The 18,298-nt window shown below is 34.1% G+C and overlaps 1 protein-coding gene across 1 annotated transcript; it reads left to right on the top strand.

Annotated features, from left to right (window-relative positions):
* Nucleotides 1-4,277: 4,277 nt before the first annotated feature.
* Nucleotides 4,278-7,893, top strand: LOC103441409 (squalene monooxygenase SE1-like). The gene is made up of 7 exons (XM_029102178.2): nt 4,278-4,673; nt 5,395-5,506; nt 5,632-5,809; nt 6,071-6,458; nt 6,553-6,828; nt 7,053-7,331; nt 7,448-7,893. The coding sequence occupies exons 1-7, from the start codon at nt 4,419-4,421 to the stop codon at nt 7,550-7,552; spliced, it is 1,593 nt and encodes a 530-aa protein (XP_028958011.2). The 5' UTR covers nt 4,278-4,418; the 3' UTR covers nt 7,553-7,893.
* The last annotated feature ends 10,405 nt before the right edge of the window (nt 7,894-18,298 follow it).

Genomic DNA, 18,298 nt, shown 5'->3' with positions numbered 1-18,298 from the left:
TCGTCGATCAACTCTTTATGTACTCAACCAGCTCAAATAAATTCCCTACAAAAATAAATTGTATTTAAAAATTAAACATAAGAGGAGAAAATAAAAATATTACATGCAAGAAAAACTTACCGTTGTGAAGAATGAACTTGCAAGAACACGGGAAGGTGAAAGAGAAGAAGAAATAAGAATGGTGAAAGAGAGAGAACACCAGAAGGCTTTGTAAATCAGAAGAGTGAATGAGATAAATGCAAGAGAAGAAGAAGAAAACACGGGGGAGGGTATATAAAGACCATCAATCTGTCGCTTACAACCGACACCGGGTTTCAAGAAAAACTTACCGTAGTGATTGCCATTTTTTTTTTGGAGGAAGCATTGTCATTTTTGGCTTACATTTAGCCACGTGAAGCCTATTTATAGGTCTTTCAAAGCAACACCATTTTCTTTTTGTAAGGGTACTTCAAAGAAAAGTTCGAAATTAATTAAGTGTTGAAAGTTAATATAGTATCGATTCTGCATATACTCTTTTCTCTAAACCATGCATCTTCTTTCGTGCTAATCAAATTAGATGTGGGTCTTTTATGGTTGAGAAAATTTATCGTATCCATAATGAGTTTGTAATTTTGAAATTGTAGTGTTCCTTTAGGCATGCGTGACATTTTGGTTATATTTGACATGTCCATTCTATGTACACTCATGATTGGTTTTTAGATAAGTTTTTATTACCTTAAAAAAATATAGGGTAAATTACATAGTAGCCCCTCAGGTTTGAGCTCTATTGCAATCTCATACAACATCTTTAAAACATTTCACTTTCATACCTCAAGTACTATTTTATTTCAATTTCATACAACCGTTAGATTTTCCATCCATGGATCTGTTAAATGCTGACGTGGCTGCCACATATATGACACGTGGTTGCCAAATGTCTGCCACGTGGCAAATAAAATAATTTTTTAATTTTTTTTTTAAAACCTGAAATTGGAAGGAAAAAAAAAAAAAAAAAAAAAAAGGTCTGAGCCCAGAAGAAGAAGAAAGAGAAAGAGAAGAAGAAAGAGGAGGGAGGAGAAAGAAGAAGAAGAAGAAGAAAAAAAAAAGAAAAAAGAAAGGGGTCCGAACCCAGAAGAAAGAGGAAGAAGAAGAAGAAGAAGAAGAAGAAGAAGAAGAAGAAGAAAAAAAAAAAGAGGGACCGAACCCAGAAAAAGGAGGAAGAAGAAGAAAAAAAAAAAAGGTCCGAACCCAGAAGAAGAAGAAGAAGAAAGAGAAGAAGAAGAAGAAAGAGAAAGAGGAGGAGGAGGGAGAAGAAGAAGAGAAGAAGAAAAAGAAGAAAAAAAAAAAAGAAAAAAAAAAGGAGGTCCGAACCAGAAGAAAGAGAAGAAGAAGAAGAAGAAGAAGAAGAAGAAAGAGAAAGAGAAGAAGAAGAAAGAGAGAGAAAAAAAAAAAAAAAAAAAGGAGGTCCGAACCAGATGAAAGAGAAGAAGAAGAAGAAGAAGAAAGAGAAAAAAAAGAAAGAAAGAAAGGGACCGAACCCAGAAGAAGAAGGAGGAAGAAGAAGAAGAGAAGAAGAAAGAGGAGGAGGAGGGAGAAGAAGAAGAAGAAGAAGAAGAAGAAAAAAAGAAAAAAAAAAAAAAGGAGGTCCGAACCCAGAAGAAGAAGAAAGAGAAAGAGAAGAAGAAGAAGAAAGAGAGAGAAGAAGAAGAAAGAGAAAAAAAAAAAAAAGTGGAAGATATGTTTTTTTTTTTTAAAAATTAAAAAATTATTTTATTTGCCACGTGGCAGACATTTGGCAGCCACGTGGCAGACATTTGGCAGCCACGTGTCATATATGTGGCAGCCACGTCAGCATTTAACAGATCCATGGATGGAAAATCTAACGGTTGTATGAAATTGAAATAAAATAGTACTTGAGGTATGAAAGTGAAATGTTTTAAAGATGTTGTATGAGATTGCAATAGAGCTCAAACCTGAGGGGCTACTATGTAATTTACCCAAAAATATAATATCAATTCTGACTAACCATTTTTTTTTTTTTTAATAATACAAGAAAGCTACGCTACAACAATGAACCACCTACAATGAGTTTAAATTGATCACCGTATATGTATGATCATCGCGTTTATATGAGTTGACCATAATAACATGGTCCAACTAAGTTAAAATAGTAATCACTAACCAAATGCTAGTGCGAAAATTTGTTTCAAATACATGATACACAAATATCAAGCTAAGTTAAAATTATTTTTAATAAGTCCTGATTTGACAATTTATTTTCGGAAACCCAAATCGATACATATTAACAGATAATTACTAGAAGGTAGAGGAAAAAAACACTAACCGCTAGAGAGAAAAACCAAAACGGTGAGGTTCGAGACAACGTGATCTTTTGCTTCTCTTTCTCTTATATGGAATTTTGTTGAGCTTGTCAAGTGATGGACTTTTACGAATTTAGCACCTTTTACTGAGTATTATAATTTATACACTCCATAAAATTTCATAGGCATTTAATAATATATTTTTTTTTTTTTGGAAAAAAAAAATTGAGTTAAATGATGAAACTTTACAGAATACTAGAGAGGTTCAATGCTAGAATTATTTAGAATTATGTGGATTTTCGAGGACTTTCTAATACCAATTAAGTTTTGATGATTAAAATGGTGATCACGACATTGACAAAGAGGTGATGATGACAACGATGGTGATGATATGGTTATTGTGGTGGCGAGGTTGTATTGGAGTGGTAAAGGAGTTGGGATGGGGGTGGTGGTGATGAGGTGGTGATGATGGTGGTAGACATGGCGGTCATGGTGATGGTGATGCAGGTGGTGGCCATAGCAGGTAGTGATGACACTCATGGCAATGATGGGTAGTGGTGGCGATGGTTTCTATGTGGTGGTGGGAGTGGAGGAGATGGTCATGGTAAGGTGGTGGTAGCAACATGGTGGTGGAAGTGGTGATAAATATAGTCATTGCAATATGGTAGGTGGTGGAGTATATCATCAAGGAATTGAGAAAAATGAAATCCACTTGTCTTAGGGGGGAGATTGGATTTGCTATGACAAAAAACTTACTATAAAAGCACTCAAAGTCCATCAAATCTATGACTTATTAAAATCCTTTAAAATAAGTGAAGTTTTGAATACAATTGATTTTTGTAAATATTGTGTAAAATAAGAGAGAGAGAGAGAGAGAGAGAGAGAGAGAGAGAGAGAGAGAGATACATATATATATTTGTACTTTTATTATTTCATATAATGAAAGAAAATATTATTGCTGCCTCGAGAACGTAGGCATATTTGCTTAACCTCGTAAATATTGTGTTTTATTATTTCATGATGATTTTTGTTGACTCCTTAAAAGCCTATATTGAATACACTTGAATTTGAGAGTCAAGCAAAGTCCATTAAACTCTATATACAATAACCTTCGTAATATTTATGGTAATGGCCGCTCTTTCGCTCTGTTGAGAGAGCCTTTTGTAGCATATATATATGACTTACTGCTTAACCTTTAATCGTAGAGCGACAACTGTTCTTCAAATATGGTACGGTGGTTTTGTAGTTTTTGGGATTGGCAACAACTATGAAAATGCCTCACACTAAGATTTGTTGCCAACATGCATGATCAACAAATGGTGGTGTGATCTTACCCTCAAGATGCCGTTTTAATGGTTTGAGGGATTCAAGCCATGTTCTTGTCGTGTGTTATTGCAAGGTCTTCGTATGATGGTATGTTCTCCCGTGACTAAATTATTGTAGGGTTTGAGTTGTGTTGTTATTTTTTTTCTTTAAAGAAAAATTAACACCTATTAAAAGCACGATTATCGTAATACAATAACAACTATTATATGTACGTACATTAAAAAAATGACCTCGGATCCTTACTTAATGAATTAAATAGAAAGATTGCTCGTATCAAAACTCCCATCTATTATGCCATTTCTTACTAAGGAAATCAATCTGAATCTAATAATATAACGACGACGACGACGATGATGATTGTGTGCTTTATATAGTCAATCATAGTAGAGTTAAAGTTCAACATAAAAAACTGACCGTTGATTAGCATTATGTTGCGATTGACACCTTTAAATTGTCCACAAGTGACTCTATCCTTTTCCTCTCTCTCTATCCCACATCATTCTATCCTAGGATCACCCACACCCTACCACAACCTCACATGAATATTAAAAAATGGTCCCAAAACTTCATCTGTAGGCGCCAACCATCAAAGCTTATAGCTTTTGCCCAACAACTCTCTATATAAACGCTTTCAAGTTCCCATTGTCTCACAACCATAAGCACTCTCTCCTCTTCACATTCACAACCAAAAACCACCACGTAAGTTTACAGATTGTGAACAGCTAAAACCAAAATCCCCATTCTTCCAAATTTTCAATTTTAGCGGTATATATTTTTATTTTGATATCAAAGATGGATTACCAGTATGTTCTTGGTGGGGTGTTGGTTTCTCTGCTGGGGTCTGTTTTCTTCATGATCATCAACACCACTCTCAGCGGCGAGAAGAAGAAGGTGGTCGAGAAAGATTCCCGCGGCATTAACGGAGATGGGTACGTGAGAATGCCGTCCCAGAACGGCAGTTTTCACCCGGAGATTGCCAGCGGCACGGATGTTGTCATTGTCGGTGCCGGAGTTGCCGGTGCTGCCCTTGCTTACACTCTTGGAAAGGTGACAAAATAATTCTCTCTACATATAAAATGAATGTTATGGTTTTTAAACAATTCCCAAGTTCCAAGTTCCAAGTTTTAATTTTTTTAATTTTATAAATTTAGAAATTTGATGGTGAATGAATAAGCAGTCAAAGCTTCAGAGCCGTGTTTGGTGACAGTGAAAATTAAAGAAAAATTGCATTTCCTTGCTTTTTGAACAGAAGAAGTAGTCGTTTAATCATTATTTATTAATTAAAATGTTATTACTTTTTAAAATCTATTTTCCTCAAACAAACCCAGCTAAGCAGTCAAACCTTCAAAGCCGTGTTTCTGACATTTTCTTTTTTTTATTGTTCTCTCTATTTTTAGCGAATAAGCACTTAAACTTATATTCTATGAATTTTAAATAAAAGTTTTTTCCGCCATTTTGGGGTGATGATTTCAATAGTGCAGTCCAATTCATTTTTAGCGAACTTTAACGAAAAATTTCCAGTACTGTTTATTTTAACAAAAAATTATATTTTTACACTAAAAAGTCAATCATGATACTATTTATTTTACCCTTTATTTTACTCTTATAGTTAAAATTCAATATTTTCGAACTATTTTAATTAGTTTTCTTTTTTAGTTTCATTTTTTTACAGTGCAAATAAACTTTGAAGGCTAGTACAGATCTTTAATTTCTCGGCTAATCATGTGAGCTTTTGAGTCTAAACATATGTTTCTCTTCCTTGTTACAGGAAGGACGCCGCGTACATGTGATCGAAAGAGACTTGAGTGAGCCAGACAGAATAGTTGGTGAGCTGTTGCAGCCTGGAGGCTATCTCAAATTGATTGAGTTGGGTCTTGAGGGTAAGCAATTGCTTAAAATTGTTTAATTAGTTTAATCTTTTTTCATATTTCTATTCCAACTGATTAATTAGTACCAAATTTATGTTCATCGATTTTGATCAACAAGTTATATTTGTGACATGCAGACTGTGCAAATGAGTCCATTGATGCTCAGAAAGTGTTTGGTTATGCTCTTTACAAAAATAGAAATGACACAAAACTGTCTTATCCCTTGGAAAACTATACTTCAGATATCGCCGGAAGAAGTTTCCATAACGGGCGTTTCATCCAAAAAATGCGTGAAAGGGTTGCAACTCTTAAAAAGTAATTCCCATTTATCCCTGTGTTCGTGATATTTCGATTGTTTTAATTTATACACTATTTTTTAAAAGGAAAACTAATGAAAAGAGCTTGAAAACTTTGAGTTTTAATATAAGGACAAAATAAAGGGTAAAGTGAATAGTACCAGGATTGACTTTTTAGTGTAAAAATGTGGTTTTTCGTTAAAGTGAACAGTACCAGGTGCTTTTCGTTAAACTTCCCTTTTTTAAATTGTTATTCATGTCGCTCGAATTTTCTCAACAGTGTGACACTAGAACAAGGAACTGTGACAACCCTAATTGAAGAAAAGGGCACCGTCAAGGGTGTGTTGTACAAGAACAGGGCTGGAAAGGAGATGAGATCGTATGCTCCACTGACAATAGTATGCGATGGGTGCTTTTCAAATCTCCGCCGCAATCTCTGTACTCCAAAGGTTGACAATCCTTCTTGCTTCGTTGGTTTGATCTTGGAGAATTGTGAACTTCCACATGCAAACCATGGACATGTGATTTTGGGAGACCCTTCACCCATCTTATTTTACCCTATCAGTAGTACCGAGGTTCGTTGTTTGGTAGATGTTGCCGGCACAAAAGTACCTTCAGTAGCTAACGGTGAAATGGCCAAGTACTTGAAAACTGTGGTGGCTCCTCAGGTATCTATCACTTACTTGACTTGTTAATTTCAATTTCATTTTGACAAATATATATCAATTGAAATGAACTAATCAGACGACTTTGGTATTTCAGGTTCCCCCCCAACTCTTGAAGTCTTTTCTAGCGGCGGTCAAGAAGGGAAATATCAGAACAATGCAAAATAAAAGCATGCCTGCTACTCCTGTTCCCACTCCTGGTGCAATTTTATTGGGTGATGCATTCAACATGAGACACCCTTTAACCGGAGGAGGAATGACTGTGGCTCTTTCAGACATTGTTCTTCTAAGGGATCTTCTTAGACCCCTAACTGATCTCAGTGATGCACCAGCTTTGTGTGAATATCTGGAATCATTCTACACGTTGCGCAAGGTATAAATCATCACTCAGATATGCGATAAAAAAAAATAAAATAAAAAAATTTCTGGCTAGACAATATGATATGTTATGTTGTATTGTTTGACCCTAATTGAGAGTCACATTAGGTATATTGATGAACAAGCACTATCTTGTATGTGAAATGTATAATGTGTCCGATTGCGTTTGTTTGCGATTTCCACTTTGCTGATAGGTGTTGTGCCTTGTTTTGTTTGCAGCCCGTTTCATCTACTATAAACACATTGGCCGGTGCCTTGTACAAGGTATTTTGTTCCTCACCTGACCCGGCAAGACAGGAAATGCGAGAAGCATGTTTCGACTATTTGAGCCTTGGAGGCATATGTTCATACGGACCTATATCGCTTCTCTCTGGGCTTAACCCTCGTCCAATCCATCTGTTTCTCCATTTCTTTGCTGTGGCTGTCTATGGAGTCGGCCGCTTGATGATTCCATTCCCTACGCCTAAACGTCTATGGCTCGGGACTAGATTGATCTTGGTATGTTCACTAAAATTGCCAATATACTTCCTCTTTATCAACATACTTGTCATTTACAAATTAATACATACGTTACTTTTCACTTACTAAAATTTTGTTTTTCCTTTTATTTTCAGGGTGCATCAGGAATCATATTCCCCATTATCAAGGGTGAAGGAGTTAGACAAATGTTCTTTCCAGCAACAATCCCGGCATATTACAATGCTCCTCCTCTTCAATGAAGGATAGGGAACAAGCAATATTGAAGTATACATGAAGATAGAAAAAAAAACCATGATTACTAAGAAATATGATTTCAAGCAGAGCAATTCAATTCATACTCTTTTTTCTGACTACCGTAGGAGTAAAGTGAGAACACTCATAATTAATGTACATGATATGTAGGAGCAATTCAATTCATACTCTTGTTTTATTCTATTGCAATTAGAATTAGAAGTTATTGTTCTTCTAGTTGTGCAAGACCTTTTACACTTTATTTTGCCTCCTACGAGGCGAGGAATAGTATCAGAACTTTTTCACAAACATTTGTTTTAGTTGAAAACGAGTTCCCCATTTTAGTAAATTTGCTTTGTTTTAGGTTTTTATTCTTTTGGTGTGGTGCTATCACACATTTCTTATTACCTTCCACACATACCTTGTTAAATTTTACCTTTAAGTTAATCGATCCAATGATAGAAAATTAAGAGGCGCGTGTGAAAAGTATAAAAATATGTGTAGATAGAACCATCCTTTTTGTAACACTATATTTAAGCACTACAAGAATGAGTAGTAGGGATTGATATATGTATGAATGTCTAATAAATGGTTATAATTTATATATCAGTTTACAAATACTAAAAAGTCTCATATATCTGTGCCGTTTTCCATCTCAAGATTAGGGACGGATTGGTGTGCCAGTCAAGGACGAAGTTGTATAGGGCTTAGGGGGGCATCCGCCCTCACTCAATTGTGTGTGTGTGTGTACTTTTGCATTCCAATTCCCAAGCCCTAATTAAATTACAAATGAAAAACATGGATTGCATTTCAATTCCAATGTTAGTTCTAATTAAACTATAAAAAGAAAAAAAAATAACGAAAAGTCTAAAAAAAACTTATCTTTTAACGAAAAGTCATTTTTAAAGGTATAATGAATAGTGCCAGTTAAAGGTAAAAATGTGGTTTTTCGTTAAAAATAAATAGTACGGGAGTGTTTTATTAAAACTCCCTAAAAAAATGGTCTAGTGGAAAAACGACAAGGTGTATCCGTTAGTTTACATGCTTGTGACATTAGCATTAACTCTTTTAGCTGCTACTGCCACTGTTGAAAGAGCATTTTCGGCCATGAAATTTCTGAAGAATCGATTGAGAGATCGAATGGGAGATCAATGGATCAATGATAACATGATTATTTTTAGGGGTGTGCTATCCACACACCCCTTTTTACTTCTCACACACCCCTTGTTAATTTCTGTCATTTGATCTTCTTTAATTCATCCGATCCGACGGCCGAAAATTAAAAGGGTGTGAGAGAAGTAAAATGGGGTATGTGGATATCACACCCCTATATTTATAGAGAGAGTTATTTGCATGAAAATGTGTCGAGGAATATTGTAAGATGTTGTATGAAAAACTTTATGGATTAATATATAAGTGTTTTGTGCAATAAATTCTTGAGTTTTTAAATTATACCTTGTTGTTTGAGGATGCCCTTATTCTTACAAATTTCTGGCTTCGTTCCTGGTGCTAGTTGACTTTATATGTGTACGAACGGTGGAGTAGTTTGTCCATATGACATATTGGGCACAATGGTTGTTGTTTGCATACAGAAACGTTTGTATTCCGCACAAATGAGCACTGATACCATATTTCTCAAACTTTCTTGTCATAATTTAGTTCCTCGGTTCCTCCTTCGTTCATCTCGCATGCACACCTTCTCCTTAAATCTCCCACTCATTCATCTCCAATTCCAAGTGATACCAGCTATAATTGACTCTATCTTTATCCTCGTCCTACCCATTTCCCACTTTAGTCGGATCAGTTGAATATAGAGTACGCAACGACCTAACTGAATATAAAAACTTTATTAAATAAAAAAAAATATATGAAATTGCCAAGAAAGCTACATAAACTAAAGAGGTTACATCTTGGCTGATTTGTTATTCATACTAAACTATAAACTATATTTATAGAAAGTGTTTGTACCATACTTCACCAATCCCGAAACTACCAAGAACCAATCAACTTCATATCTTCAAGGACCTACTGAAAGGCTCATGCTAAGGAACCCCTGCCGAAGCATATGAGTTCCAGTCTAATTAAGAGACCAATCATAACACGACACATGTCAACATCAGAATAAAGCTCCTAGAGTCTCACATCGATCGTGGATCAGAGTCAGAGACTCTCCTTAACTATAAAAGGAGATCATTCTCTTACCATTAATCCCTAGTATCATTATTGTACTTAATTCATTATTAGAACTCATTAATGATGATTAGGCTTGAACCTTTGTATTATGTAAACTTTACATTATTAATGAGAACTCATCTACCCTATTGGGCATAGCCCAACTTAAGATGAACCACGTACATCTTATGTTTGCTTCCCTATCTCTATCTCTTCTATATTACCCTCAGGTCCCTTAGTAGGTGACGTGAACAACCTTGCGAAGGTCACAACCTTAACACTTTATGTTGTTTCAAAGTCAATCCAATTTTGTGCATTAACATTTGGCGCCGTCTATGGGAACAACACTGACTCCTACTCTCACTAGCTTCGTCAAGCCAATTTCCATCATTCACACACATTTCTTCAATCAGGCATCCTCTCCAACATGGGAAGCGAAGGAAGCCACCACAACACTAAAAACGACGCTCCCCTCATGTCTAATGTGAGGCAACAAATGAGGGAAATGAAAAAGGCTGCTCTTCAAACTAAAGTTGAACTGCTGGAACCTCAGAACAACAAAATAGCACTCAGGAATTAGATCATCCAAGAACAGTATAAGAAGCTCTTCAAGACACTCCATGATGCTAGCTTACCCAAAGAGAAGGGCGATGTCGAAATGAGGGGAGGGGGGATTGCAAAAGAGGTTACGTTGAAGAGGAGAATGGTGGACCAAGGAGAAGGGTGATGTATGAGTAAGTTTTGGGTTTCTCGTTCAAGAGTTGGAATGAGCTTAAGTGAAGTCGGACTCATTGAGGGGAAGAAAATTGAATTCAAGCATGAGTTGTTCGAATCAAAATTGAGCAAGAAGGAAGAGGTGGAAGAGGAAACTAGTGAGTGGGATCCCACATGTCAGAAGGGGCATTTCCATCAGTGGAAGAAATGAAATAAAAGAAAGCAATGGCAAATTTGAAACTCCACTATGCTTATGAATAGTAAACTAGTTTGTTGTGAGATTTAGTTTATATTGAATTTTGATGTGATTCTAATATAAGTATTTATGAGTAACTACTTTCTTAAAGTTCAATTGCAAACAAGCCCTCCGAAATTAAAGACACAAAAGAATTAGACTTTATATAATGATAGACTTACTTTCCTAAGGTCCTCATTTTGAGAACCTGTGAGGACTAAATGCATATTAGCCACAATATTATATTAGTTTAGATCCAAAGGCTTAATATATTTGACAACTTGATAAAGAAAAACCATCTTAAAATCCATGAACAACTAAAAACTCATTTTCTTGTTTTAAGCCCAGAATGTGGTTGATCAGTTTGCTGGCAAATTTCTCCATGTTTGACTAGGAGATAGTTTCTTAGTTTCTCTTAATTTATTTTGTTTCCTAGGTTATGAAGTCTAGACTTTTAGGTTTGGCTTTCCTTGTCAACATTGAAGTGTACCACATGCTCAATTTAGCTTTAGACTGCTTTCTATTTATTGGGTGTGTCTGCTGTGAAGAAATGTACAAGGATGGGACATATCTCACTTCAAAAGGTTTGTTCATGCATGCATATTTCACGTCTGCATTTCTGCTTCATTCTAACTAGCTTAATTCTCTAGTCAGGCTTGCACGCGGATTTCCCGCAAGCTATGCACACAAATTAAGACCTACCCACATGGGTTTCCTGACAGCTTTTTGCCGGTAGTTAGATCTCAACCCTTAATCTTTTCTTATCAATTTGTAGGATGACATGTGTCCTTGATAGGTAAAAAACAAACCAAAGCTTTTGGGGTTAAGATCTCTAGCTGGTTCCTTAGTTCATTTGGGGTTTCCAAGTCAAATCTGTCTATAGAAAGAAAGAGCATTTATGCTTCTGCCTTCTTCCTTCTCCTCATTTATGAAACCCTAGTTGCAAAACCTTCCTCATGCATTAAACACCCAATCATTATATATTAGGTTAAGGTTTTGCATTTATGTCTTGGTTTGGTTCTAAGCTTTAAATTCATTTTTAGACCATACTTTTGGATTCAAGTTAGATTCTTCCTTCAACTATTTGACTAGAGAATTTGACTGGTCATTTGAATCCAAATTTTATATGCATATCATAACATCATATTATTTCGTGATTTGAGTTGATATCGGTGCCACAAGGTGAAAAGCTCAGGCGGAGCTGCCACTTCATGAAGACCAAAGGAGTTCATCTCGTGTAAGGCAAGGTTGCACAAAGGTAAAGCTGCTCCGTAGATAGGGATCTAAGAATTGAGCTTGTGTGGTCTTTGTATGAACCTTGTTTACACCAGTGGATTGGACTCAATGGAGAGTCCCTGGTTTTTTAACCCAGAGGTGAGTTTTTCGAACCAAAAATATCTTGTGTTCAAGTTATTTTTATTGTGTCACACATCTCACATACATATACTTGATACATATATCTATTGAACACTTCAATGGTATATGCTCACAATCTTGCCCACTTGACACATTAATAACTTGCAACAAACTGCAGCCTTGCTGATTAGGATTGTTTTTGGTAATTGAAAATGAAAATTGAATCTTCAATTTATTGACTAACAAATCTATCTTAGTTGACTAGCGGGCTTGACTAGTCAGCCCAACGAATTATAATTTTTATATACAAGTTATTCCACCTGGTACCAATTTCATAGGTTATAAGCTCTTTTCTAGGAAGGATTTCAATTATAGTATAAATAAGGCATTTTGGCCAGCCCTGGTTCTTATTCTCTATGCAATTTTTGAGAGACGAATTTAGCCAAAACTTAGAGATTTCAGACTTTTACTTTTAAGGTGTTTTCATTCTTTATTTATTTCAATAAAATTCCTTTTGAAATCAATTATGAATATATAACTTTCTTTTGCTAAGGGTGAAGCCACGATCCTTAGCAAGAATATGTAGTTTATTTTCAATTTGCATATGATATTATTCATGCAAATTTTGAATTAGTAATCACCGTATTTAAACTATCTAATTGTCTTGATGATTTGCGTCTATTAGGATATTTAGAAAAGTAATTTGATGCAATATTTGGTCGGAGGGTTGTCCCTAAAATTGATGAAGGTCTTGTGGTTAGTAATTGTAATTTTACTTAGGATGAATACCACGTCTTAAAGGTTGCATGGTTTTCCAAAGGGTTTTTGTAAAGCTTAATGAGTCTTACATGTTTATATTTGATATGAATACCACAGACGGGTTGCATGTTTGATATACGTTTAAGATTGGGGATCCAAGTAGAACATACTTTAGGAAAGCCTAACCTTCAAAATATGCATGTATAAGTCATATGTAATTGGAAGAATTAAATAGGATTGTTGAGATGACAGCAAAACTCTAGTGCTTTTACTACTTGATTCCAAAAAATGTTTTCTTTTGGTTTCTTTATTCTTGTCGATCCTTTTATTTGTTTTAATTAAATTTGTTTTTAATATTTGTAGTCTTAAAAACAATTTGTTCTTGTTTTAAATAATTAATTCAGATTTTGATTTAATATAAATTGTTTTGAACAATCCTTGTGGAAAACGACCTTGCTAATGCCGACTATAATACGATTATCTTGTTTCTCTTGCAAGTATTTTAGGTGTTTTTAACCCTTTTTGCATGTGTGGTAAAAATCATATCACCAATAAAAAAAATAAAAAATAATCTCACTATAGTTTAGACCATTAATCATTGTTCATATAATAATGAAAATGATTTTCGCACACTTATTTTTGTCCGTGCACACTATTTATTTATTATAACTTTTGAATTGTATAAAACAAAGTCGCTTTTTATTTACTTTTTAGTTTTGAATTGTATGAATCAAAGAATTAAACCAAAAAAAAAATATGAACAGAGATATGCATAAAAAAACGAAATATACAGAAATGAATAGTATTGAAAATTGTTGTGAAGATAATTAATGGTCTTCCAGTTGCCACCTTCAGCATGGAACGAGGACCATGCACACTTCTTTATTTGCAAATAATGTATTTTGATCGAACGAAATTAACGATTAGAACCATTTAATTTCTTAATCTCCTTTTGAAGATCACTCTTACAGAAAAATCATTCGAATTGGAGATCGCTTAATCATCCAAACATATCAAAATAAATGGACGATTCATCGTGAAAATGTTACTTGGTACTTTTGTTCTATACATTTGAATGACTAAATGATTTATGGTCAACCCTTTTAAGTTCTTCCTAAATTTCCACATTACACACAGTACTAATATGTATATATATTCATAGCAGGGCAATATTCAAGTCGTGGCTCATATGTTGGCCCTAATAGGTGGAAGCATCATATATATTTTTCTGTTTTGTCTAGGGCATCAATTTTCAACACGCGACGGGATTGAAAATGTGCATAGAGTATTGTTAAACCATTTTTGTTCCGGATACGGGTTAGCCTAACTAGTCGGGACAGTACTTTCAGATTTGATTCTCGATCACTCCTCATAGTTTAGAATATCACTGTATGAAGAAACTAAATAATTTTGGAAGTGACATGACCACAGAGCTTCGTTACATCACACCCAAAATTATAGGCAACTTAAATCCTAAAATCAAGTGGCCCCTATGGTCTAATATTCCTCTATGAAGAACAAGTCATAAAAAAAGGAAATTAAATGTATTCATTAAATCATTATACGTAGCAGGCTTGATCAACTCACTCTTTATCCTCTATTTGTATGTTTTTCTCCAACTAGCTAACTGTACCTAGCTAGTACGTACCGTGCAATTTTTTTTTTCTTTCCATCCAAGGTATCTGATGGAGAACGTTGTTTGTGCTTCGAACCCTTAAGCTCCTTTTAAGTTCCTGCATAGACTCGTTACTAACTTTCCCCATGTAAAAAAATAAAAAAATTGAAATGCCATATGAACTTAATACAGATTTTTTTTATTTACCGTATGAACTAAAGTTTTAAGCGATTTGTCATATAACTTTCCGAAATTATTAATTTGTCATTTTATCCTAAAACTGTAAAGTTTTCCATCCAAAATACTTGCATATATATGACTTGTGTTTAGGGTCTTTGGGAACATTTAACCTCATTTTTCATTTCATTGTTTGCCATGAGCAATAACTTTGTAAAAACAATGTAAGTTTGATGTTTACCATTGTTTTAGATGACAATTATACTTCAAGAACATGTGATATATATGCTTTGAGGATTATAGTGTTGGAGAGAAACTCGATCAAAATTATATCATATCATTATATTAAGTTTCATTTTTTGTTTAGAATAGAAATTAGTATTCTATTATACAATCATTTTCATTTTTTAGTTTGTAGAAACTATAGATTTTTGTTTCGTTGAATGCAACTTTTTAGAAGAGGAGTGGAGAGATATCCTAACTAATCCTAAACACCAATGGCGTAGCCATTCACAAGTCTAAGGTGGGCTGTAGCTCAAGGAGGTTTTCTATAAGGGTAGTGCTATCCATGCACTCATTTTTACTTCTCACACACCCCTCTCAATTTTCGGTTGTTCGGATCGAATGAATTGAAGATGATCACTGACATAAAAATTAATAAGGCTGTGTTGGAAGTAAAAACGGGTTTGTAAATAGATATATTCTTTTGTAAACTCATGCTTATAGCTTACTCAATTTCAATACATATTATTATTTAATGTATATTTGGTAGATGATAGCTAGTAAATAATGCGTTTTATGCTAAAAATTATAAATTAGTTCTATCTCTAGTCCCTCTTTATCCCATTCTTTAAAGAAAAATATCATTTACCCTATGTAATTTAGCCTCTGTGCTTCTTACTCAAGAAAAGAAAAATAATTTCTTTAACTCCACAATTAAATCCCTATCTCCCCAATTCCTTACTTTCCGTTGTGATTTTCCAATGAATGTCACTTTTGTACATTCTTAATCTCTTTATTTACTTATTCTTGATATAATTAGTAGGTTAATTATTTATATGGTCCTTGAATTTATCGGTTAGGGTTAGATTGTGAGAATAGTTTATATTATATTGTTGTTCTTTTATATTGATTATTATATAATTTTATATAAGCAAAAAAATAAAAATAAACATATGATTTTCTGGTACTATTTTCAGCTAGCCCACTCAAGAAAAAAAGTCTGGCTTCGCCCTTGCTAAACACAAATCATGTGCAATGCACACGACTTATTTTGGATGTAAAACTTAACGGAGTTAACGGTATATGACAAATTAATGATTTCTGAAAGTTGATATGACAAATCGCTTAAAAGTTTAGTTCATATGACAAATTGATAAAAATGTATAGGTTCATATGACAAATTGAATAATTAAGAGTACCCTAGTTTATAGTATTAATTAAGAAGTTGGCCAACATATTTCAACTAACACTTTTTTTGTAATGATTTATTAATAACTAAATGGTATAGAAACAAACAATTGAAGAATTAAATTTAATTTATCGTGCCCATACTAATTATTTGTTTTTATATAAAAAAAAAACTTCCCTATTTATTGGTTGTGATCAAGTGTGTTATGTGTGTGTGTATAGTTAATATGTAGTTTAGCATATCGATATCTTTTTACAAACCACAATATTCTGTTACAAGAAGATATAACACATTAACAATACAATTGCGTCATATAAACTGGCATACATCTTCTTGTTAGCTAGATGGCAACTTCAAGAAAATAAGCAAAATAATTGTAGTGGCCCCAAATTACGACTCTGTCAACTGCCTCCCACCCACCTCTGTGTGGCGGTACAATGTTGACATTTACGTAAGAATTAACGATGTCTTTTTCTTTTGGTTCCTACGTACACCTACATCATTCGAAGGATAATCCAAAACAAAATATGTATTACTAATCACCAAGAGGCGTGAGTGTTAGATAACTGGAAATTTTTTGTGGCATGTATTAAGCATATATTACAAGTTAAGCATCAAAAGAAAAGGTATGTACGTGAGAAATTAAGAGAGAAATAAGTGTAATGTGAATATGATTGACATCTTATCCTCTTTAATTGACAATCCTGAAAAATTGAGTGTGATATATTTAAATTATTTAATAAAATACAAATAATTTTTAATTTCCCCAATAATTATATTCTCTATAACACGTCCACCCCTTATTAATTATTCCCACCATTCACACCATGAAGTCCATGAGTGTCTGCTGAAGTCACAATGCTAAATTTTTAATTATTTTTGGTTATCGGTAAATTGATTAATTAATAATTCATAAACCAAACCAATATATTTTTAGAAAAATTACATATAGAATATACTTTATATACTTAATATTGTATTTAGACAACACTTTTTAAAAACATTTCTTCGTTGGTGTGTAAGTGACCAAATTACCCTTTCTTCTATATTTGAAAGCGCAGCTGACACACAGTGGCGAAGCTACATAGGAGCGAAGGGGGGCGGCCGCCCCTCCGCTCGCCGGAAAACAAAGGCAGGAGCGAGGCTTGAACCCCTTTGGTTCGGCCGGAATCTGGGAACCACGGTGGTTCATGGTTCGAATCTCGGAACTGTGAGCTTGCAGGTTCTTTTTTTAATTTTTAATTTTGGTTTGGTAAACGACGTCGTTTTGCATTAATCAAATAAATTTTTTTTTAAAGAGCCACCGGTACCCATCCCAATCCTCCCACCCGTTTCAATTATTACCCCCACTCTTGCCCATAAATTACAAATCCCATCCCCCCACCTTTATTCCCATATTTCAATATTCAAAATTGACTCAAATCCCGAGATTGAACATAAGAAAGTCCTGTTCCGTTGCCCACCAAGCTCCAGACACCACGCCAGCCGCTCCAAGTGAGGTTAATTTTTAATTTTTTTTTTTAAATTTATGGTTATCGATTATAGATTATTCATATAAATACTATGATTATTGATTTTGTTTTTGAAGTACATAAAAGAGGATTCATACATTATATATATTATATGAACTTGAATCACACGTGGTCTAGTAATAAAAATTGATTGCAGTAACCGCTATAAACCCTAATCAACTTACTCAATTTTTAATTGTGGTTTAGAATAAAAATTGAATTCTTGATTATTCATATGATTGTTAGTATTGATTAATTAATTCGTGATTTGATTAGATATTACCCTATAGTCTACTCTAGGATTAAGAGTCTAAGATATATTTTTTTCTTTTGTTATACAGTTATGTAATGGAACGATACTATAAGAAACAGTGCTTAAATCCTTCTCCAATTATCGCGAAGCAATTCGTAGGTACTAACTCTAAAATGAACTTTGTTAACCTAAATCTCACAAAATGAACCAGGAGGTGTGAAAGCTACATGTTAATGTATAAGTTTCTTACATTAACTTTAGTGTTACCGGTTGCAACCGTTTCGGTGAAGAGAGTTTTTTCTACTATGAAGATTGTGAAAACATCATTGCGTAACAAAATGAGAGTCAATGGTTGAGTGATAACATGATTGTTACTTTGAGAGAGATGTATTTGCTTTTACTGATAATGATCCTATTATGCGACGTTTTCATAATATGAAACTTCGCCGACAACAACTGTAATTTATTTGTATTGATTAATTATATAAGACATTCCTATATAAAAAGATTTGGTTGTTGCCATTTTTCTTTAACCTTGCACGCATATAAGT

The sequence above is a fragment of the Malus domestica genome, chromosome 05, assembly GCF_042453785.1.
Source record: "Malus domestica chromosome 05, GDT2T_hap1".
NCBI classification, from domain to species: Eukaryota; Viridiplantae; Streptophyta; class Magnoliopsida; order Rosales; family Rosaceae; genus Malus; species Malus domestica.
Note: the sequence above shows the minus strand (reverse complement) of the source record. Positions and strands in the feature narration are given on the sequence as shown.